The sequence below is a fragment of the Procambarus clarkii genome, chromosome 5 (assembly GCF_040958095.1).
Source record: "Procambarus clarkii isolate CNS0578487 chromosome 5, FALCON_Pclarkii_2.0, whole genome shotgun sequence".
In the NCBI taxonomy this organism is placed as follows: Eukaryota; Metazoa; Arthropoda; class Malacostraca; order Decapoda; family Cambaridae; genus Procambarus; species Procambarus clarkii.
The window spans coordinates 29680690-29705576 of record NC_091154.1 but is presented as its reverse complement, the minus strand read 5'-3'; the positions used below and the strand labels follow the sequence as shown (position 1 = coordinate 29705576).

General features: G+C 38.6%; 2 protein-coding genes across 8 annotated transcripts in view; one reads left to right on the top strand and one right to left on the bottom strand.

Moving 5' to 3' along the window:
* in (protein inturned) overlaps positions 1-9890 on the top strand; it is a 41620-nt gene extending 31730 nt beyond the window's left edge. For all 7 annotated transcript variants that reach the window (XM_069300218.1, XM_069300207.1, XM_045748083.2 and 4 more), the window contains 4 exons: positions 693-772; positions 3113-3341; positions 4882-5024; positions 9609-9890. In XM_069300218.1, the coding sequence (XP_069156319.1) occupies positions 693-772; positions 3113-3341; positions 4882-5024; positions 9609-9720 (564 nt within the window). In that variant the 3' untranslated portion in view covers positions 9721-9890. The remainder of the gene's footprint in view (positions 1-692; positions 773-3112; positions 3342-4881; positions 5025-9608) is intronic.
* LOC123761880 (polyadenylate-binding protein 4) lies at positions 4716-24443 on the bottom strand. The gene is made up of 7 exons (XM_045748101.1): positions 24286-24443; positions 22748-22887; positions 21525-21634; positions 18832-18913; positions 12835-12951; positions 10745-11026; positions 4716-9716 (listed from the first exon to the last, which is right to left on the bottom strand). Exons 2-6 carry the CDS (start codon positions 22847-22849, stop codon positions 10778-10780), a joined length of 660 nt encoding a protein of 219 aa, XP_045604057.1. The 5' UTR covers positions 22850-22887; positions 24286-24443; the 3' UTR covers positions 4716-9716; positions 10745-10777.
* Between the last annotated feature and the right edge of the window lie 444 nt (positions 24444-24887).

Sequence of the window (24887 nt, the reverse complement as noted above, 5' to 3'; positions counted from 1 at the left end):
ACAATGCACTTATTGTTATTGTAGGACACCACCACACATCAAACAAGCGACGACTGGACAGTCCTCCAACCCTGCCCAAAACCAAGTGAATGAGACAGGCAGCACATCTGTGTCCAACCGCTTGGTTCCAATAATGTTTCATATACATTTGTATCTCCAATAGCTCATTTATATGTCTTATAAAGTTCCAGGTTGTTTTTCGAACTGTTGTTGTTCGAAAGTTCAAATTTTTTTCTGTTTGAACTGTTGTTTCTATCTATTTTCCAGCACTGAATATACTTTTTAAACACATATATTCTTTGCTGTTTACACTGTTCTTGGGATGACGCTTTCCTGCTATGACAATCCTCTGTACATGTGCAGAAATTACTATTGTACTGCTGGGAATTACAAATATAAGAGTACCTGACTGTTTTTCAACATTTAACATTGCTGTTTCCATGTGTCTCTCCTGGGTTATACACTTTACAAGGGGTCTCTCTTACAGGAACTTTTTTGTTTTCATTTTATATTTGTGAAGATGGGGAACAGATAGGTAAGGATATAATATTTTGTGGAGCTTTTCAATTTCCTACTTTACCCCTAGCTTGCCAAAACCTTTGACTTTCAATAGGACAATTATGCATCTTTTTTCCATTTGTGAAAATATGCTTTGTTTTATGGAGCTCTATAGTATGGCATTTAACCCCCAGCCTACTGAGAATAGAGGCCTTCACCAGTATGATTTGGACATAAAGAGCCCACATCAGAGACAGCCCATCTCGCCTATCAGGTCAGTGACAGCCTATATTACTATAGTTTGTGTACGGATTGTGCTATCCTTAGATTGGTAAACTGTTGAAAATGCCCGCCTCAGTAATCTGATGAATATACTTAAATTTTGACTGTCTATCTTTCCTCTGCTACATTATTTAAAGTAATTATTTTTCTTAAGTCATACCTGTGTTATCACTAAAATGTGTCACTGATAAATCACTTCACTTGACAAACCAAGATCTCCAAGGTGCCTTGTAATCTGTCCCCTTTTCAGGTTTATCTAGTTTCAAATTGGTCACATTCAACCCCCTTCCCTCTATTTTCTGGGTGCTGGAATTCAAGTTTCTTCGGAATACCTGACCCTTTCCAGTTTCCCCAAGTGATTTCTCTTTAGAGTTGGTGCTTTGGTTTCCACATTTTGGCCTGCCTTGATAGCTCTTTTGTGCAAGTTTTCAGTTGTTTGGCTCTGCAGGATTCTGGGGCCACTGGATTATGGGTGTTGGTATGGCTGTTCAGTGTTCAGCAGCTTTATCTTTCTTATTTGGATTTTGTGCACCTTCTAGGGAGCTTGCATTGTGTTTGTTGCATATCACCCAGGCCATGTAAACCCGAGTGTTATCACAGTTTCTACCTTGCATTGCATATGTTGGTTCTGGGTCCACTTAGTTTACTTTTTCCTGGCCTTGAGGGTTCTTCTCTTTTGAAGTTTCCTCTTTAGGTTTTTCAAAGTTTTTATCCTCAGGCTCCTTCTCTTTTTCCACTTCTGGCATGGGTTAGGATGTTGACTTGACACCATCATGAGGGACAAGAAAGATGGTCTTCAATAGCGAGATGTGCCTTTACATCTTTGTGCACGAGTTGCCTGTGGCATGTCTAACGTTATGGCACAATACTGCCATGGGTCTCTTCTAGCATTTCCTCTGACTTTTGTCCTTTTTACATTTCATGTTCATAGGATGTCACCCATGCCAATGAATGTGCTCCATTTTCACTATGAGGTTCTACGTCCCAATTTAGGTACCTTGCACAACATTTATTCATCTCATCTAGCTCCTTTGTGTTATTTTGTTTTCTTCTTATTGTGTTGAGCCATGTTTCCTAGTACTGAACTTTTGCTGCCTATCAGGCAGCATTGCTAAGTCTGCCTCTTCTCATTTTTGGGTTGGCCGTTTCCTCTCCAGCTCCTTTTAGGCTGGATCAGATATTGTACAGTATATGCTCTTCCAAATTTTTTGTTGGTGCTCACTTGGTTCCTTAATGTCATTCATATTTTGTGTGTCTTGAAGTGGATGTCTTATTTTGCAACCCGTCCTTAACTCAATCCATTACATCCTGCGGTCGACCCCACAGCCGCATTCATAAATTTTAACATGCTGTTCATTCAAAATGGGAAAGTTCTCAAATCTAAATTAATATTATAATATATTAGCATATTGTGCATATATAGACATAGGTTAGGTTAGGTGTTTAGGTTCTGTTGGCAATTATTTATATTTGTAGTTCATGGGTGAAGCATTTATAGCGTTGTGGTTCGAACAAAATTCATTAGTGAAGCACTTGTTCCGGAAGTGTTCGAACGTCAACAGTTGTGAGTCATGTGTAAACTGTTTTCATTCATAAACAGGGGGTTTGGCGGGTGTATGGAATAACTTTTGGGTCTTTGTTTGGAGGACAGGCTGTGTTTTGTGGCCACCGTTTCTGGGTTCACTGTGCTGCAGAAAAGCTACTTCATTTATGTCAGCAGCAAAGCTTCTGTTCACACCTGGGACTTGTAGTTATTTGCCTCCTTCAAGGTATTGTCCTGTGCTGCCCCTTCAGGCTAAGGGTTTTTGGGGGTCAAAGTACTTGTTTGCCTTTGGGTGTTCTCCAAGGATTCCCCTTTTCTACCACATGTAGCCTCTGCGGAGTGATGCTTTGTCATCCCTGCAAGGCTGTGTATGACTTGGAGGAAGTTTAACTTAAAACATAATGTTTGTCTTCTGTTGGGTAATTTTGGGCTAGGTTGAATGATCTCCAATGACTCCATTTCTTCCACTGTTCCTGTGATGAGGAGGAAATGTTGACAGTTGCCTGGCTCTGTGTACCTGTCTGTGGCGGGACCAATAAATTTTATTCAGGGAGCGACAAAATGGGAAACTCAGAAAGGAGATATTCTCGTTACTCAAATCCCCATTTTTATATTATCAGAAAAGCTTTAATCCTATTATTTACAAATCAATATCCAAAATTTAAGTTCATGTGTGTGGGTTATTCCATATTTTTTTCTTATGTCTAACAGATTTTCTCCATTATGAAATATATTCTTCATATTAATATTATAATACATATAAACAAAATTCTAAATTTTGTGTTCAAGGGTTACATGTGGAAAAGATGGGGTGTTGTTTCATCTGGTGCAGCTTGAGGTGGGAGAAGGAGTGATTATTCAGTCTGAGCCTTCTGCAGTCTCATCATCTCCAGCGGCTTCCCCCATTTCAGCCACCCCTATGCAGCCTCCACCACCATTCCATGCACAGGTTTTACAGAGCTTCAGGTCTACTTGTGCTCATATACATCATGTCCTTCATGCTGCTATCAGAGGCAAGGTTTGTGTACATTTAAATTCTACAGCTACCGTAATGGATAACTTGAATTTCTCAGCCAAGGTTTTCTCAGATACTAAACTAAGAGCCATTATTGTCCACCTGTTACCTTACTCTCTAGTCCAAGTATAAATGCTCTTGTTAGTCATTAATGAGGAAGGGAGGTGATGACAAGTTCAACTCGTTCACGACTTTCATGACCAGCTCACTATGATGCACAAAAGCGAGTCATACCCTAAACATCCCCAACAAATGCTTATTAGAAATGTAAGGAATTGCAATTAGTGTTCTCCGAGATACAGTTACAAACTACATCTCTACTATAAACAGGTACCAACTCTCTACACAGCAGTGAAGTTTGAGGAGCAGGTTGGCTAAATATAAATGCCAAGCATCCTCCATTGCTACTCTTGGTCTCTGCACTGGCCAACAATATAAATTTATGGCTAGTTTTCTCTAGGATACTGCTACTTCAGTGCAGATTTACCCTTGCTTTATGGTTCATTTCACAGCATAACTACAGTAGTTTATTGTGTGCCACTGACTACAGTTGCCTTGGACACATCTGATCCCACAATTATCGTCGCCCCTAAATCAACAGCAGTTGCCTGCTGCTGCTGCAGGTGTTCCTAGGTAGTCATCCCTGGCGCTGTTCGACAAAAACGAACGGCTACCGAGATAGCTTTTCTGAAACTATTTGGGGTTTGTTGCTTTCATCGTCGACCTTCTCCTTTTTGAGCAGTTTTACTGTCTTAATTGTGCTTAGGGACTTTGTTCCAAGCCTGCACTTATCATAAATCTAATGCTAGTTGGCATCTAGGTGCTTAAGATGTATGTGACAGTTCATCTCTCCATTAGTTAGACCCAGCTATCTTCATCTTCCACCCTTTTAAGTCCCATACTTGTTCCTGTAGTTTTAGTCTTTTTCCTTAATTATCATGGGGCAGCTGGCTCAGGAAGCTTACAAGAATCCTTGGCACAAATACTGCATTGAGCAAAATAAAAAAAACTTCTTTCTGGGCTGGTCCTTTGAATCCTCACATATCCATATATATCCCCTCTTCCCTGATATTGTGTGGGTGGTCTAGGCCTAAAGTGGGCTGGCCTGGCCCTCCAACCTTCCTCTTGTTTAGGGTGTTACCATCTGGTGGGGGGTGGGTCATACAGTTTACACCAGTAGGTTACAAAGCACTAATAAATATTCCTTGCATTGCTAATTAGCATTTGTAGGTGTTGAAAGTACAGCACAATTTCGTGTGGCATGTTTATCGGTGGTGGCTAAAGTTAGACATTTTTAAGACACAATGGCAAGTTTATTTGAAGCCTCTGTTTAGTTCATTTGAAAACAGACAGCAAGGCTTCCAAGAAAACAAAGAAGAAATAATATAATTTATTTCTGTATCTGAACATTTTTGGGATAATGATTTGAGAACTGATAATTTCACAGAAAATTTGAGACGTAAGGGAAAAAAATATTTTAAGATTACAAGTACTATTCCCCTTTAATTTCCATAACACACCTAATAAATTTAACTTCATTTAGGAACCCAATGGCAACTACAGTGTCAGCACAGCACTTAATGGAATTAAGGAACATGGAGTCTTGTTTACATACACTCCCCCCAACACCGATGGAGGTACAACAGGAAAAAGACGTACCCAAACCTTCTCTTATTGGGTTGTTGGGTAAGTGCAAAATAAATTATATATATATATATAATTATATTATATTAGTATATTTTGGTAGCAGTCTTTCTTTTAAACATATTTTGTTGAAAATGGCAAAGTTTTAGATTTATGATTCTGGCACAAATCTTTATATTCCTTAATTTTTCAACTTCCTGCTTCAGCAAAGAAAAACATAACTCTCCAAAATTCATTTTTACTTATCATTTAGGTCTGACACCTAGTGATGCATTTCGTAGGGTCTCACCTCACATTCTCAAAGACAAATTCTTCTGTGCTTAGCACCTGGTTATATCCTCTTATGGTAAGGTGACATATGGTGAATGATATTACAAGAGGGTTTTATTAATACAGTATGAAATGTATCAACATAGAGTGTGACATTTTGGCAGCTTATGTTCTTCTGACTGCTTCTGTTCCTGTTTTAGGGTCATTCGGTCCAGCTTCTGCATTGGCCTGAGGTTTTGAAGTGGGTAGAGTGTAATTGTGTATTAGCTGGTTATTGATTGCTGATCTAGATTTCTTGATATACAGTGCTTCACTGATGTCTAATCTTCTATTGTCATTGTATCTATCAATTATTTCGGTGTTGCTCGTTCAAATATCCCTGGTGATCATCTCGTTGTGTGGTGATTATATGTTCCTTGATGGAGCCCTGTTGTTTGTCCATTGTTAATCGCCTAGAGGGATGTTGTTGTCTTGCCTGTATACCGAGTTCGTTGGGCCTGACAATCCCCAAGTGGGCATGTAAAGGTGTAAACAATGTTGGTCTCTTTCAAGGTGTTTTTCTTGGTGTTGGGAGAATTCTTCATTAGCAGGTTGGCAGTTTTCCTACTCTTATAATATATTGTTAGTTTTATCTTGTGGTTGACGTCAGTTGGGGGTAACATTCCTCTCAATGATCTCTTTTAGGGCTCCTTCTCCATGGCCCACAAAGCGGAGGAAAAAGTTTCCGTAGAACAATTTTATTGGAAGTAAGAGTGTTGTGGTATTAGTTGTTCCATTGCCTGTTGCACACCTTGCCACCTATTTTTATTATATCTGCGACATAACCATTGGAGAAACCATTATTGACCAAGATCTTTCTTACTCTACATAACTCTTCATCCACCTGCTTCCACCCAGAGCTGTGAGTGAGAGCTCTGTTGACATAGGCATTCACAACACTCCGTTTGTATCTTCGGGAAGTCGCTGTCAGAGTTAAGGTACATCCCTATGTTTGTCTTAGTATATACTGCATGATGAAAGTTCCCGTTCCTTTCTGTGACTGCATCATCTAAGAAGCGCAGCTTACTCCCACTCTCCATCTCATAAATGAAGTTTAAAATTGAGTTTTGCTAGAAAGCTGCTTTCAACTGCAAGTCGTTCGGTATCCTGGAGTTGTACAAGTATGTTGTCAACACAACTGCAGTACATGGCGGGTTTTAGGTCTAACCCAACCTGAACTCTCTGCTTAATAGTGCCCATGTAAAAGTTCGTGAACAAGACACCCAGCGGGGAGCCCATGGCGACGCCGTCCACTTCCTTATGCATGTGTCCATCAGGACATAGGAAGGATGCCTCTTTAGTGCAAGCTTCAAGCAGTTTTCTTAATATAATATTAATCTTAATATTTCAGTTCTCTGGTATATCCAGAGGAGTGCTAGTCGGATCTCGATACACCCTGGTCCATCATCATTCTAATAGTCTCGTCCACGGGCACATTAGTGAACAGTAACTCCACGTCCAGGGAGGCTCTTACACCTGTAGCCCGTGATCCTCTCAACAGGTCAACGAATTCCTTCGGCGACCCTAGACTAAACACATTTGGTACGTAGGGTGCCAGCAGCGAGTAGAGTCGCTTAGCCAGCCTGTACGTGGGCGCTGGAATCTGGCTAATGCTTGGCCTCAGTGGGTTCCCAGGTTTGTGAGTTTTGATGTTTCTGTATGCATAGCCGGGTTTGTATTCTCCAGTGATTTTTGATAGGTGAAGTCCAGACTTTTTTGTGTTGACAGTTTCGATCAGTTTGTTTACTTTAGTCCTTAATTCGGCTGTTGTATTCCTCATGACCCTCAGGAATTTTGTTTAGTCGGAGAGGATGAGGTTTATTTTTGCAATGTACTCATCTCTTTTTAGGATGACGTATATTGGTGACCTCTCACCTCTACTTACTACCACGTCCTTGTTATCACGGAGGATCTTAGCTGCTGCTCCGAGCTCCAGGGTCAGTATAGTGCTCTTGTATCTCCCTTGGGGTCTTCCCTCCTTCTGCAATCAGTTCTGCGTGCAGAGCGTCTTTAGAGTATCTTCGAGCTTGAGAACCAAAGGAAGGTAACCACTAAAGATACTCTGCAAGCAGAACGGATCGCAGAAAGAGGGAATACCCGAGGGAGATACATGAGCACTATACTGACCCCGAAGCTCAGAGCAGCAGCAAAGATCCTCCGTGATAACAAGGACGTGGTAGTAAGTAGAGGCAAGAAGTCACCAATATACGTCATCCTAAAAAAAGAGATGAGTACATTGGTCGGAGAGGATGAGGTTCATTTTTGTAAACAAAATTCCTGAGGGTCATGAGGGATACAACAGCCAAATTAAAGACTGTGAAAGAGGTGTGAAAGGTCCTGGTAATCATCAAAGTTTGTCACTTCAGGTGACAAGGTAGTCATAAAAATCTGAACTAACTTTGTTGCCCTGCATCCACCACAGAGCCCAACAAGGGGAGGCACAAGCACATAGGCAAGCAACCTAAGGGGTAACTGGAACAGTATACATGGGTCACCATTGAAGGGTATCCCAGGGACTGATATGGACACCAACTTCCCAACGCCCACTTTTCATGTGAAACTAGGAGGGCTTACTAGACGAGCTGATTAATTTAGGTGGGCTATAACAAACCATCCACTTTACTTCGGATCCCCTCCCACCAAAGCAGAAGGTTGCCACTCAGGGGCTACAGCTGCTGGATAGGTTCGACTACCAGTTGAGGTAACATAACCGTGCATGGTGACCCATACATTTCTCTAACACACAAGAAATAAATTTGCTAGTGCACAGTGGGCTGAAGAGGAGAGCAGGAGCCACTCTAACTTCAAGCTGTATAGCTACTCAGCTTGGGAACCTCCTTTCCTGGGATGGGGTTCTTGGGCTGGCTGACAATAAACCCCCTCCTCTCTAGCAAAGCAAGTCAGCCATGGGAGCCCCTTCCAAAGCTGGGTAGGTTCCTTGGGAAAATAGGTGGGTTCTGGGCTGGCCTGAGGCCCAACACCAGGAAGAAGCACCAATCAGAAACTTCCAACCCCCTGAAATACACCACAAAACCACAGGGCCGACAGATCAAAGGTAGGTTGTGGGTACAGTAGCAGAAGTCATATGGGGGGTCTCAACAGTGTGCTGGGCCAAGAAGCTGGGAAAAAATTAGGAAACCGGGTCATACCCAGAGATGGAGCTAAGAGGAGGAGTGTGTGGGAATAGGGTTGCAGAGAGCACCTATTCCTTCAGCAGTTAGGGGACAGCAGGGTAAGGTGGCTACTGCCTATCAAGCCATCCATAATCCAGATATCACCAGGATCCAACCAAGTGCAAAACCCACAGCTGCCATGACAAGGGCATATGTGTTGTAGCCCTGCCTTTAGTAGCTCTCAATGGCAGTAAGAGGGCACTCCTCACAACAGGGAGAGTTATGGCAGCAACAGGTGAAGGGTCGAGCTTATTTGCAAATTGCACACAAAACCCTAACCTTATTTGGTTGATAGGAGCAAGGTGTGTGAAGTCATGAATAAGAGTCACCCTCCCAGAATGCACGAGTCGAGGCCACACTAGACTATTTAGACAAGCACACGGCCAACTACATAAAATCTCTGCAACTTGTAGGGTAGAAACCCAAGCTCTTCAGAGTAGGGCAACTGTAACCTGGCCACCAGGAAAATAATTCTAGCACACAGCCAGAGTGAAATAACATGTGTAATGTGTATAGTTCTACTCACATCCAATAATAAAACAATTGTTAAATATATACAGTAATGCCCCCTCACAAAACTGTTCTAAGGATAGCCAACACCACTTAGCTGAAAAATGGAGCTGCTTAAGGTCCAACAGAGGGGTACACCCTTAACTGCATCAGGAGAGATGGGCGAGTGACTGGGTAAACCAGGGCTGCCATCTGGTGAAGCTTGGTTGCTTCAAGTTTAGGGTTATTCATCCTCAGCAGTGATCATTTGCCTTCTTGGCTTCAGGTTTTATTTCTTCAAGCAATAGCTTCGTTTTGTTTTACCCAAGTTTTCTGGCATTTTTTTTGTTCTTGGTTTTGGATAATTTTGGGTAATGCTAATCCCCCAATCTCCTTTTGCCTTGTAGAGAGCCAGATTCTGGCCCTGGCTCACAGTAGATCAAGGTGGGTCTCAAGGGACTGGTTCACTTTTTAAGGCTTGGATACAGCAGGACCTCTGATATACAGAAAAACCCCCTTTATTGAACAACAACAAATTGAATCATTCATTAAACATTTGGCTTTCATCCTATCATTATCAAATGTGTTGTCATCAAATTTTAAAATATTATGTATGCCAGCACAAATGTCCTAATGAATATTTTACATTTCTCAGGCGTCTGCTTGTTGCACCATATCAACGAGAAGTCTACGTATGCTTCCATGAATCCGTTCCACAGAATGTCCTTGAACTCGCCTTTAAAGTGTCACTAGGATGTGTCATCTGAGTGGGTAGAAAATATTGTATTAGTAATAAAACAAATGCTTAATTCTAAAGAATAATACAACATATATCCAAGGTAAACACTTTATGCTTATATTCTTGCATACAAAATTAATATCAGAGTGTTAGCTTATTTTTCCAGACATGCAAAATATATTCAGTATACAAATTTAATAGTAGTTTTATTATCCGATTTTTGTATTTTAGTTGGTAAACGCTTTGTTCAGAACTCAAAATGATTCCCATAGACATAATGCTATAAATAGAAGTTAGGTACCCACACTTAGTATTACGACCTTTCTACTTGAGTCAAGTGCAAGTCCTTCAAGCAGTATTGCTGTAGTTCCATGCCAGGACCATTTACCACTCAAAATATTTTTTCCCCAATTTAATCAAGGTTTAGTTTGTTAATTGGAGCAAAATGATGAACAAAATTTACTAACTTGAAATTAACATTACAAAATTCTTGTACAGTGCTAAGTACTACAGATTTATATAAATTTCAAATGTGTGAAAATATTTTTGAAGATGTATTGTATGTGTATTGTACTGTACACATATAGTACAGTAACCATATTTTGCTACCACTGGGTAACTGAGATCAGTCTAGGCTATAAAAACTTGAGCAAAAACATTTTTGTTATTGTTTAGTACACTGTATGTATAAATAATTATGAGCAAAATCATTATTTATTTATTGTTCAAATATGCAGAACAGTGTGTTAATTCAATGTGTGTGTGTCAATACACATTATATATAAATATAATTATATTTTAATGTGTCAATCTCCAAATTGCCTATCAGGAGACTCCCAAATATTTGGTAAAAACTTGACAATTATCACAAACACCAGATAAATCACTAATCCAGATTGGGTGCTGAAGGCTATGATCCAGATTTCGGCGACGCTATTACTGTTACTGTACAGCACAGTATATATATATAAAACTATAAAGTACAAAAATTAAAACCCTGCTAAATTACTTAAAAAGGGGGATAAAATTAAATGAATTCATTGTTTTCTAACCTTCATGTCCCACATTGCTGCATGAAGACATTTTTAGGGCTGCTTGCCACACTCTGCTCTAAGAACGCTAAAAGCAAGTTCAACTTTCTTCTTAAGCAGCTCTGGTTCAGCAATTACATGTAAAAGATCTTTGTAATCCATTTGCAGAAGCATTCCCGTTAGCTTGGATGCCTCAGAGGGATACTTCGAGACAAGCTTTTCGTATATAACTTCTCCCAACTCCTCCTTCTCTTTGCTAAGAGTTATGGGTGGTGCTCCTGGAACCTCTTCTGCATGATCTTCCTGAGAGACAATAAAGTTATTTATTAGTACAGTACTTAAAACTTTAACTGACTAATTAAGCATATTACTATATAGAGCATGATTGTAATATTCTATCTTTAATAACAATATATTTCCAATTATAATTCATCAATAAGCATACAATTCTTGCTCACTAGGATATAAGATATGACAAATGTTATACAGTATACACATTCACATACAGATGAGAATTATAATATAGCCATGCATGAATAGTCAACTAGACCAGGTCAAAGCCGACACTAAATTTCTAATCTTTCCAGATTTTGGATAGTACTCTTGCCTGTTACCTGACATGTTACACTAATATATGGTGCAACCTTGTTAACCTTTTCACCGTAACATTTTATTTTCCACCGACAGTCATGATGTTCAAAATGAGAATAAAAAAAATATAAAATTATACATGACATTCATGATGATACTGAACACATTTTTAGAACATGGTCAATGGAACATTTATTGTTCTTTCAACTTCCATTATAAAGTCTCTAAGGACCGGAAGTTAAAATAGTCCCGTATGTGCCTCACCATTCAGTATACAGTATCTGTAAAAATAGTAAGATTAGCACATGGGCAACTCGGCCCTCTTCACAAGATGCCAACAATGTAAGCATGTACAGTACGACCAGTTCCAAGACGAGTCATATTCACCGCATTGTGACAAAGCTTGGGCTTATCCATTGCTTTACATGCAGCTGGAATGCTTTGAATTTGTTTCACTATCATTCTATTGTTCTTGCCATTTCTTGGTGATGAACGAATGGATCCAAAGGTCTTTTTTCAGTTGCTGTGTGGCAGGACAATCTATTGGGGAATTTGATAAGGCACTTTTAGCAATTGCCACCAAAATAGAGGATTGACATCCCAGGACAATAGACCCTCCAGATACACCAGAACTGCACATGAGCAGTGATGAACTAAATATCTGAAAGTGATGAAAATTATGGGATACTCTTGGTTTCTTGTAGTAGATACAGTACACATAAGCAAATGGTCTTTCAAAATCATTTGTAATTTTTTAAACTTAAAGACAACGTCCCTTCAAGAAGCATTTTCATGGTAGTTATCTTTTTTGGGGGGATGAATAGGCTTTTCCAAAGGCCTCTATTTTGAATGAAGAAAACTATGATTCAAATATTTTGAATGGTAAGCATTTAAGATTTCTACTGTCCCTGTGAGGATGATATTTGAATTTTGCTTCTGATAACTCATCCTGCTCAGCAACAGGTTGTCATCATTTCTTGCAGGAGAAATCCAATGATCAAATTGAAATCTTGAATACATTGTATTACTATTTACAGTATAGTACCTGCATTTCAACAGTACGAGAAATTTTCTCAAGATGGTACGAGAAAATATCAAGACCTTATGGTGGGGTCCGAATCGACATCACTGAATTCCTCAGACATGCTTCACAATATTTTCTAGTAGATTCATCACGTTCTTGAAATTTCATTGTATACAGATGGTATGATGGAACTGAAAGTGAAATGAAAGAAAAGCATTCATTTGAATTGTTCACATGCATGACTCCCTAAATCCCATTTGGTAGGTTGTCTCTATTACAAAAGACATTATCTCTGTAATCTTGAAGGATTTTTAGGTCACAAAATTTCATGGCTCAAATGCTCATCAGGACAGATTTTATCGGAGGCTTACACATACTGTACAGTATAATGTACATATATATACACACACCTTACATACATATTCACATAATCCTATTACATACTGTACATACTATGTAAAATACATAAAAATTATGTATCACTGTATTTACTAACCTGTATATACTTCAGATATTCACTACGAGCCTTGTTAATGGCCTCATTCAAGGCTCGCTCATCCTGCAACAACTGTGTGATGGTGGGAATAGGTAGCTCCAGCAGCATCCCAGTAATCTGTTATATAACAAAAATATTGACCTAGTTATTCTGGCAATTTAAAGATTTAAGAGAGAGATCATCGGTGAACAAGTTCACAAAACAAACCTTCGCTATTATTATGTTAAAAAATTCATATTTGAAATAAATCAAGGTGAACTGTCAGCCAGAACTGACGAACTGCTACAGTAATACGGCCGACAAAGGGTTTGGTCGTCATATCATCAGTCACGTTATTGTGACTCGCCTGCACACACATGCATAACTAAGCATACCAATTTTGCCCCGTGTCAATTCCCTCCCCCACCCCCATACCCACATGCATCTGTCCACGGTTGGTTTGTAACTATCTATTTAAATATAAACTTACATTTATTTATCTTATTGGTTAAATAGATAACTTTTTATCTATTTGATAGTGGATCTTTTTTTTTTTTTTTTTTTTTTTACCAACCCTGGTCTGTCCCCATGCCAATTCCTCTCCGTCCCCCTCACCGTGTTGCAATTTCCCCTGCTTCTGTCCCAGTGGCAACTCCTCCACACTTCTATACCTCTGGTAACTTCCCCATGCATCTGTTCCCATGGCAACTCTCCAATGCATGTCCCGACAACATCTCTCACCCACACTTCCTGTCCCTGTGGTACCTCTTCCCCATCCCGCAACCCCTCCCCTTTATCTGTCCCTATGGCAACTTCATGCATATTGTTGCCTGCAAACTGCAATACTGTACAGTAATTGGGTTAGTGAAGCATATTCCTGTGCCCCTCCCCCCCAAAAAAAAATAAACACCTTATTTATTTATATATAAATAGGTATATAAATAAATAAATTATATATATATATATATATATATATATATATATATATATATATATATATATGTCGTACCTAGTAGCCAGAACTCACTTCTCAGCCTACTATGCAAGGCCAAATTTGCCTAATAAGCCAAGTTTTCATGAATTAATTGTTTTTCGACTACCTAACCTACCTAACCTAACCTAACCTAACTTTTTCGGCTACCTAACCAAACCTAACCTATAAAGTTAGGTTAGGTTAGGTTAGGTAGGGTTGGTTAGGTTCGGTCATATATCTACGTTAATTTTAACTCCAATAAAAAAAAATTGACCTCATACATAATGAAATGGGTAGCTTTATCATTTCATAAGAGAAAAATTAGAAAAAACATATTAATTCAGGAAAACTTGGCTTATTAGGCAAATCGGGCCTTGCATAGTAGGCTGAGAAGTGAGTTCTGGCTACTAGGTACGACATATATATATATATATATATATATATATATATATATATATATATATATATATATATATATATATATATATACAGTATATATATATATAGTTGAGTATCCAACTTTAAATTTGTATAAAACCATTGCAAAATGTGCCGATGCCACAGAACAGTACCTTCCACTAGGACACTATGAGCAAAAAAAAAAAAGCAGGACTAAACGTTGGTTCAAAAAGCAATGCACATAATAAAAACAGGACAAGAAATACACTGAAAAGAATAAGGAACTGGGCACAAAAGTCATCACAAAGTGTTAGTGAGGGCCAGAAATTAGCACTGCACACCAATATCTGGAAAGCAGCAATTTAAAAATGAAAAAGCAGAGAACAGCAAATAAACCATATGGACACACACATGGAGGAAATACAGTAAGAGATTGCATAATGGAGCTAAACAAATAACAAAACCCCACAGAAGCGACAAGAAGACGTGTTAGGAACTTGACAATACGTTCCAAGGAGTATACAATACAGAACCAGAGTGGAGGGGGATGTCAGCAATGTTGAGCATCATAGCAATCACTGAGGAGGAAAGTTTCAATGTTATTATCGGGAAACAATGCCAAGCCATTATGTCTATATAGCACTTGGAAGGGATATAAGTACTGTACAGTATATGGGTTTGGGATAGGATGGAAGAAAGGAATGATGGTCAACCACTTTGATAGTCAGGGACTGAATGCCCTGTCCAGTTCAAATGAATGGGGGGGAAGAGAATCATAGGCATCATCCACATTTTCTTAAGCAATAGTCACTGAACGATGTAAGAAAGACATTGCTCTGAAGAGCTAGTATGGCACTTATGATGTAAATTTGAATTTCCAGTAGTTTTTAATGGACAACATTAATAGACCCCAGAAACACAGTTACAGTAAAGGTTAAAAGCTTGCAGTTACCCTCCAGATATATTGGGACCCAATGAACCAAATACAAGTGATGCACGAGTCTTCTGTTTGAGATGATTTTCCCACATCCATGCTCAACCTGTGACCAAGAGGCTCAATATACTATTGTATTCAACCATTTTGCCAAGTTATCCACAGTTGACGACGATACATGAAGACAAAAACCATGCAGAAATACAGTGAGAGTGAAGACTATGATACCCTCGAACCCGCTCCCTAGTCTTCTGGAGCTGGTGTGCAAGAAACATGTTTTGAAGTGCAGAGTTACACATATACACTTACTAAGTCAGCTACATGCACTAGTTCCTTTACCAGTCATTTTCACAATGGATTTTCAAGGATAAGGAAGCACGGAGGGGACTCTCCATGGGCCATCCTGCTGAATAGTGGGAGAAGGATTACTAAATGTAAGCAGGTAATCATATACTGTAGATGATAATACAGCTGAAATTTACAAAGTAATGTTGTCTTACAAAATTGACATTCGTCAAATCAATAAATCTCTATTACACAACTTGTTTCAAATGTGGCAGTGCCATCACATATTATAGTCAAATACAAAAATTCGGTATTTATAATATTATTAAATGCTAAGACTGTACTGTATTCATTTTCTAAACTTTCAGTATTATTGTTATTTCATTGTTTACACTTTTCTTTTATACTTTTAATACTTCGTCTTAAGTATGCAGTCAAATATCTTTGTTTCCTTGGTTCATTGGCCAGTGTTGAAATTGTGAAGACTATTTCACATCAAAACAATTTCCAAGATCAACACTATTTAAGATAAAGTTGTAAAGAATTGGATAATGTTAACAATCAAGCAACAGCTTGAAACAATTGACAAGACACACCCAGTGAAAGAATATGTAATCACTATTCCTCACATCAAAATCAGGCTTTTAAGTGTACATGAAAAGCTCCTTTCTCAGCCTAACAAACTGTTGCTCCCTTTGGCAAGATTGTACTTTTGTGGGGGATTCTACTATTCGCATGATATTGTCTCTTGGACAATATCATGCACGGTAAGAACTAAATTACGGTGTGCAACTGCACAGCAGGAATCCTTTGGTTTAGTGTTGGATTTAAGGCCTATCATCAGCACAGTTTAGTGCATGATATGTGGTACTATGATAATCTCATAACCATGATCAAAGGTTATCACACACTTGCCAGAACGGCTTAGGGTACACAAAATTGTATAAACATGTAGACAATTATATAGATCTTGTGTATGCAGAGTAATAACAAAAACTATGCTTTATTATAAAAAGTATACTATCATTATGTGCATATGAGCGACACGAATGTATGCAGATGATGAGTCACAATGTGGCTGAAGATACGATGACAAAACCACACATCAGAAGATGGATAAATTACAATGTTTTTCCGCCCTGGATCATTATCAAGTCATGACATAAATGTATGTGTGTATTGATGTTCTGCACAATGTATTATAGATATTTACCAAATTACACACTACTGAAGAATATCACTGCAAAACACAAGAGGAAAACGGAGACATTGAAACATGTAAATATATCTTCATGGCAGGGTTGGGGAGATCACTATGGGCTGATTGCTCTGTAAATGCTCATAAATCTCAAGACTTTGCTTTAACAGCATTAGAAAGGAAAATAAGATTTTTAAATCTTTTTTTTGTTTTGTGCTTCATGGAGTTGTCAAATTAAACAGCTGTGCACTACAGAAGTTAATATGACCATAAGACCTAGTTTACCAACCAACCAGCAAGTATAAGTTTACCAACCAACCAGCAAGTATAAGCTTACCAACCAACCACCAAGTATAAGCTTACCAACCAACCAGCAAGTATAAGCTTACCAACCAACCAACCACCAAGTATAAGCTTACCAACCAACCAGCAAGTATAAGCTTACCAACCAACCACCAAGTATAAGCTTACCAACCAACGACCAAGTATAAGCTTACCAACTAACCAGCAAGTATACTTTAGTCATGAACATAGTCCAGGACTAAAGTCAACTTTCAGTGTAGACATAAAAATGGGGTACTGTATATCTTTTGGAGTATATATTCCCCGCATCCTTTCAAACTGTCCCCTGCTGGGTTATACTGATGCTAGAAAGACACTAGAGAATGCTCAGTTCAAGTGAGAATAAAACATTCATTTCAATACACTCTTTTTCCAATGTAAGCTGGCATCACAGATACAATATCTGAATATCCATCAGTGCTCACTACTACCAATTGGCATATCTGGTTGCCTCCCTCAACTGCCATCAGGTAGCAGCTCGTACACCACAATAAGGTCCCCTAATTTGAGCTCCATCACAATCTAGCCTGAACCAAAAAAGAAGTTACAGCACTAGGAAGAAAGGACAAAAAGTAGGGTCGAGCAGTGACCGAGTGTCCTGCTGTTTCGTTACTGCCGTCTATCGGAACATAATTAGGCCTTCTTTGAGAATCATACTTGCCAACAAACTAGTCAAAAGAACTGCCAGGGAATATTTTATTCATGTTAGGATGTATAAATTGATGTAATGAGAAACCAAGAATGTGGACCACATTGTTCAGTTGGTGGAGCCTGTAAGTGGTACCTAGAGTGAGCAGAGGTTAACCAACTTAAAAAAAAATAAACTTTTACCGATAGGAGATTTGAATATTGACCTCTGCCTGCCTAATAACCAGTTACTTACTAGCCTCCTCAGCTGCATCAACTATTGAACGTGAATTCCCATGATCACTAAACCCATCAGAAGTACATCAACGACTGCATCTGCCCTCGAACACGCTTGGACAGCCATAACATCTCAACTAACCATGTGAATAATTATCAATTGATCATTATTACATGACTGACCAGGTTGTGTTCCCTTGAAACAAGAAGTGAAAATCCACATCCCCTACTCCCTTTGCCACTGGGTGGCCTTCTTTGTAATAACACTCATGTAGATGCATGAAACATTTGTAAAATCATTATTAACACTCGTGTCATGTACTGCTGCCTGACAGTGGTCAGCTGTTGCAGCCCTGTGCACTTTACGAGTTTTCTTGGAATGGCTTTAAATTTTTTGGAATGTACTTTCTGGCAGTTATTCTAGGTTGTACTAAATCCCTTCCCAACTGGAATACTGTACCTGGAATGGGTTCTGAGAGTTCTGCTCCTCAGGTTCGGCCTGGGGCCAGGCTTATCTTGTGATATTTCTACCTAAAACGACTGTTACTTGGAACAGTCCCCCCCAGACCTACACATCAATTACAACCCATTTGGTAAGGCACTTCCTGCCTTACCAAATACTTGACTGTTTCTTAATCCCTCCACTACTTTTGTCCCGCCAATATTTCATGTCTCCCTAACATCAGTGTAACCTAGCAGGGACAGGTTGAAAAATAAAAAATTGTCCTCCTCCAATATTGATTGCTGACCAGACCTGAAAAAGCACAGATCTATCCTAAGGCAAAGTTGACCTTGCCTTACTGAGGTACTGTGAAGCTTGCTCAGTAAAATGCTTTTCATATACTCAAAGCCAAACTTTTGTATAGGTGGATCCTTATCCCAACTGTCAGATTTGCCTTCATTAACAATACCATCCCAAACACAACATCCCCATTTTGTTTCCGAGAGGAAATCATCTTTACCAACAGTTAATGTTTACGGCAATTACTGAAACCTTGTGCAAAGGGGCAAAGGAAGACATACCTGGGCACAGAGTTCACTTTCGAGCATTGAAACCATTTGGAAGAGTGCGACACCAAGAGATTCTCGCACCTCTGAATCTGGTCTGAAATATTGAATAAAGTTTAGTTTTTAATGGTCACAGTGCCACACACCGGTCAATTGCTTTTGGCACCTGACATAGCAAAATGCCTTTCAATATACTATGCATATTGTTAACTCTAGTCCAACACTGTCATTATCAGATTCCTGGTCACTAAATCCTGAATACGAATCGTTTTCAAAAAAATTATTTTTTAAAGGAACAGAAGGCCCCATTTCATGTGCGTAGACACATTAAACTGCAGCTATGTGCTGTAGATGTCTGTCTCATGCTGTGAACATCGTAACTAACATTGGGTTCACTGATATTTGAAGCTTGTACACAATGTCACTGAGGATTCTGACTGATAAAAACAATCATTGTTAAATAATCCAGTCCCTGTGGCGCAGTGGTAAAGAACTCGCCTGGCGCTTCGCGAGTGCTTTGGCCTGGGTTTGTATCCTGGCTGGGAAGGATTGACTGGGCGCCAATCCTTAACTTTAGCCTCTGCTCACCCAGCAGTGAATTGTTACTGGTTGTTAAACAATTTGGCGGGTCGTAATCCGTGGAAAATTAAATTTACGGACATGCCCGAAACGCTAGTGGCTAGCGACTTTACAAGAATGTAATAACTCTTGTATAGACTGTTTAAATAATAATAGTAATAATAATATCATAATCATAATAATAGACTTATTTATTTCATGATTATTAAGTGATACTGTAGGCACGAGCTGTATGGCAGTGCTGTAAGCTACAGCTGTATGTGCTACCCATAGTTGCTCTCTCAGTAGTGAGACCACTACACACACCCGAGAGGGGTGTCCATGATTTTTTCCAGGTTCGCTTCTGTTTACTGGAGCTCTGAGGAAGCAAATGTGAGCTCTTTGTACCCAAAGGAGTTCTAATCTTACATTGTACCTAAAAACATCCCTCATTGTTTCATGTAATGAGATCATAAATGGTGAGAACATCCCTGATTATCACATACAATTGAAAGGTTAATCCATATTTTCACCCGATTCCTGTAAGTAATCATAACATGAAGCAGATGTAGTTTTACCACCCTATTACCTTGAATAACCATGACCATTTAACCTTGCATTATGTTGGGGGGGGGGGGGAAGGCCAGGCAGCCAGTATATAACATACAGTATATGTTTGGTTTATATCGAGGTCTCCCATCTAGGGTTGAATTACTGACACTCCCCAGGATGCAGCCTCATAAAAATTAACTCCTGGGTACCTATTTACTGCTAGGTGGACAAGTGCATTAGGTGATAGGAAATGTGCCCAACCATTTTTGTCCCACCTCGGATTTGAACCTGAAATTCTCTATTGTGGTTCGAGAATGAACCCGACACTACTTTCAGCTGTGCAATACACTAATTTTCGTGTTTTGCTGCATAGGCAGCTTATAAACAATTAGTATGTGATGGATAGCATATTTCAGTAAATTTATAAAGTGTTAAATAGATAGCCAAGCTCACACAATCCCACTTACTTTGGTCTAAATAGAACAATAATTGATGACTTGAAACATTTTTTTATAATCTTGTCAATGTGTATGTCAGCAACTTTTTTGTAAACAGTAGTATTAATTATTTCTAATATTGAACTAAAGAATATATTTTATTTACAATATACAGTAAAATAATTCTTATAATGAGTGTAAATTGTTTCAATGCACAAACATACACAGCTGCATGTAGGTGGCAGCAGTAAAATTGGCTTTTGACGACTATTTTATTAACCAGCCAGACTAATAACTGTGACATGATTTTTGTTTATTTTATTGCACTGAACTTTAAATATCGCAATACAGTATCTTTTCTTTATATGAAAAACAGCATTAGTATTCTTATCAAAAGCCTCTCCCAGGATCACTCTCTAGCCTTGCTCTCTCATCTCAGAATGAATTTAGAATTTTCTTCCATTTATTAAAAACTTCCTCTTGCCCCTACCTGCTTTATCATGATTACTCTGCATTTAGACTTTTTTTCTATTTGCAAATAATTAACTATTAAAAGAAAAATTAATGAAAATTCTTAAGTAATGATGCATTGTGTGATCACAAGAGTAAAAATCACATACGGATGTCTGCATCCAGTTATAATTTGGGCAACAGACATCTCGGAAGAAAAACAAGTTTCCATTAACAAATTATTACCGGTACACAATTTTTCAGTAAAAGATTAAAGTAAAAATAAACAGCATTTACTGCCTGTTTCTGCAAGACTGTTTTGCAAATCAGTTTTTTCTGACCCATCTAGGGGGTTTTCTTTCATAGCAATCCATTTGAGTCATGCTACACTGTATTATCACCTGTAGTAAAGTATGCTTTGAACGATAACCGAGGAGTTCTTACAATGAGAATAAGTTGAATTATATATTGTATGCGATAATCATGTTTTAATATGCATCATTGCAATTTAACAATCATTATGCTTTTCAAATAAACATTTTCTACCAAGCTTTGTGATGCTAATTACTTATACAGTTTCATTACTTTCACCATGAAATATTATGAACCATCCACAATTTGCAATAAGTTGGATTACAATTCAAATACACAACCAAAATTTCATTGAGGATAATATTTTTCACAGACAAATCCCAGAATATTAATACTTACTCAGAAAGGGATGCAACTGCTCTTTCAACATTCTCTTCTAAGAAGCTATCTGATGTAAGCAAATCTATAATCTCATTATTTGATCTGTCAACAGCTAACATGTCTGTCACCTGGAAAGAAACAAAATAATTTCCTCATAAACAAGATAATGAACCTCTAAAACTCCATGCTTTTAGTTCACAAAATATTAATAAAATAAAAGTATTAACAAATAAAATACTTCAGCAAAACATGCATTGAGAAAAACTCAAGCATCATATGTAATGAAATGTTCTTTTATAGTGCGTGCCCGCAGTAACATTCCACACTCTGTTGCCACTAAGACTTAGGCCAACACACACAAGACCGTCCAGACTTGTTTATCACCTACTGGGAGCCAGGACCAGACTCGGGCTTGCTCTACGAGGTATGGGAAGCAAGCGATCAGAGATCAAACCATAAAACAAGGGAAAACCCCACCAGAGAGCATAGGTTCAACAAAATCAGCATTGTGAAATGCCGTCTGGACATGGGTGAGAGGAGAAAATGAACCAGGGAACTTGTTTGTTATTGAAGAAATAAGTTAACCCAGGGTTCCCATTTGCAGTCGCAAATATGATGGGGCTTGTTCTTAAGAAGAGATTAATCTGAGCATCAATCTATTCTCCTATTCTCATTGGATGCTACTGTTTAAAGTGACTCACAAGCCTCAAATTCGATCCTGCAGGGATGCTGTAGTCCTTGTGGGGCCAGTGCCATACATAATTTATACATACATACATACATACATACATACATACATACATACATACATACATACATACATACATAATTTAATTTGTCCGAGTATAAGTCCCAAGCTTTAGGAGTGTGCAAGGTATATAACCTATTTGATTGGCAAAATAACATCTCGGCAAGAAAAGCAAATTGATATATCTAATTGGTTAGGTGAAACTGCTAATATCTTTTACCCTATTGTGAAAATTAATAAAAAGAGTATTTGAACTCGGTATAATGCTGTACTTCAATATCTTACCCCTAAGGGAAAATTTGGCTTGAAAGAAATAAAGATATACATATGAAGATTTAATACATATGTATTAATTTTGTTCATCCCATTTTGTTCAAGTACTGATTACCAACTTTCTTCATATCCAATTCAAACACATTTAAAAGCGGTAGCCGTTATCACAAAGGCCAAGTAGCATTATGGTTATATATAAACATGAGGACTTTTAACTCACCTGGTCAGCAAGGGCTGGATTAAGATAACGAACTTTGGCATTTAAGTGTTCACAGAGAACTTCTCGAGTTTCAGGAAGAGCTCCACTTTCCATCTTGGACATAAAATGTTTCTACTATTTAGTAGCCGAGGATGTGTTTGCTGAAAATAAGAAAATAAATTTTAAGATCATCTTTTCAATGGACAAGAAGCGAATGGAACGTTGTGTGAAAATTTCAAAGCAATCGGTGAAGAACTTTCGGAGATTAGCGATTTTGAACAAATGAACATTTCCATTTTTATTTATATAGATTTATATACAAGAAGGTACATTGGTTTTTTAAGAGTACATAACATTGGTGTTCTTACATCCTTGCAAAGCAACCAACATGCATAGCATTTCAGCCAGGGTGGCTTTGCAAGGTGGCTTGCTGTTTGGCATGCCAGTGTGAATTTTCAACTTTTTATATATACAAGAGTTCTTACATTCTTTGTACAACCACTATCATGCATAGTATTTCGACCAGGTCCTTAATCCTAATTTTGCCCTGAATATGGCACAGCCAAATCATTTAACAACCAGGTACACATTTATTGCTGGGTGAACAAAGGCTACAGTTAAAGATTGGTGCCAAGTAAATCCTCTCCGGCCAGGATAAGAACCCAGGTCAATGTGCTCGCGAAACACCAGGCGATTGTGTTACCACTTCACCACGGGGACTGCAAGACTGCACTGACTTGGAGATACTTTATTTTCATGTCATTGCAATCATTCTGAGCTACCTATGTGCTTTAATACACCTACAATTTTTCTCTCATCTTTTATTTTTTCTTGCTATGTAACTTATCATTTTTATAAATTTTGCAAGTATTTACCTACTTAAAAGTTTCTTAGATTAAGGACCTGCCCGAAACGCTGCACGTACTGGTGGCTTTACAAGAATGTAATTACTATGCGATGTATCCTCACAATCCCAATGTATCTTCTTGTATATATATAAATAAATAAAAGTAATATATAAATAAATAAATGTCTAGGGATGATTCACTAGCAGATTAATACCTAACCTAACCCAGTCTAAGCTAATCTGACCTAATGATATGCAGCTCTGTAAATTAAATTATGAGAAACCAGACAGTAGTATCAAAACCCAGAATAAAATTTTCCCACTCCAATGGGCCTCGGCCCCCAAGCGGAAGTGTCGTCAAGAGGTTCACTAGATCTCTGAACCATGAGTCTTCTTTCAATTTAAATTTTTTATTCAAAATAACACAAAGAACATAGGAGTAATGTATAATTGTGTGTGTGTGGGGGGGGGGGGGCGGAGGAGTTACACACACACTAAAGAAGTCGCTATTACGCAAAATGTTTTGGGTAAAAAAGAAGGCTAAAGGGGCACTATCTCTCACTGTCTCAATGGTGCCCTGAAGCTATATAAAAAACCCTACAAGTAGGTAGGTTCCCCCCCGAAGTGGCAAGGGGATGCAGGGGACAAAAAAAAAATAACTCCTTATCTCTCAATGTATCTCATAACTGAATACGGGAGGTAAAAATAATACCTCTTATTACGACAGCACTATAGGCCCGCTGAACCTGTTGACGCCGGTATCGGTGAGGACGAAACACCGCGGTGCCCCTTTCCAGGTGTAAATATGTTGACAGTTTTCCCTAAACTAAGAAATAACAGATTAATATAAATATTGTACCATGATGAGAAACTCGACGTCATATATGCTGTAGCTGTCATAACACTACAGCATAGACTAGGACTACATGGACTATGCTGCCATCTAGTTTTGAGATGCCTAATAATTTTAGATACGTCCTTGAATTGCTCTCCGAATTCACCAAAATTAATTCGTTTTGTTAGGGGCCAGGAAGCCTGTGAATATTTTACCCGAATTTACCCGAGGGCCACCATTTCTCTAGTGGCCTTTACGAGGGCAGGAAGCCGGCGGCTTGTGAAAGGTTCCGGGCCCCCATTTGTTGTGAATATTTTATCGAGCTGAATTTTAAAATTTAGCTGTTTTGACATTTACGGTTTCAGCGGGTAGGCGATTCCATTGGTGTATCCCTATGGGTGAAAGAGTAACCTGTTTTCTGTCCTACACTGTGGCTTGTTGAGCTTAAATCCGTTGCTTCTTGTTTGTCTTATATCCTC

What these genes read in the sequence shown, in the direction of transcription:
- LOC123761880 (XM_045748101.1), bottom strand. Translation starts at nt 22,849, where the DNA reads ATGTCCAAGATGGAAAGTGGAGCTCTTCCTGAAACTCGAGAAGTTCTC. An exon ending in ATCCAGCCCTTGCTGACCAG is followed by an intron (nt 21,635 to 22,747) that starts GTGAGTTAAAAG and finishes GTTTCTTTCCAG; the next exon opens with GTGACAGACATGTTAGCTGT. An exon ending in AAAGTGAACTCTGTGCCCAG is followed by an intron (nt 12,952 to 18,831) that starts GTATGTCTTCCT and finishes GTTATATAACAG; the next exon opens with ATTACTGGGATGCTGCTGGA.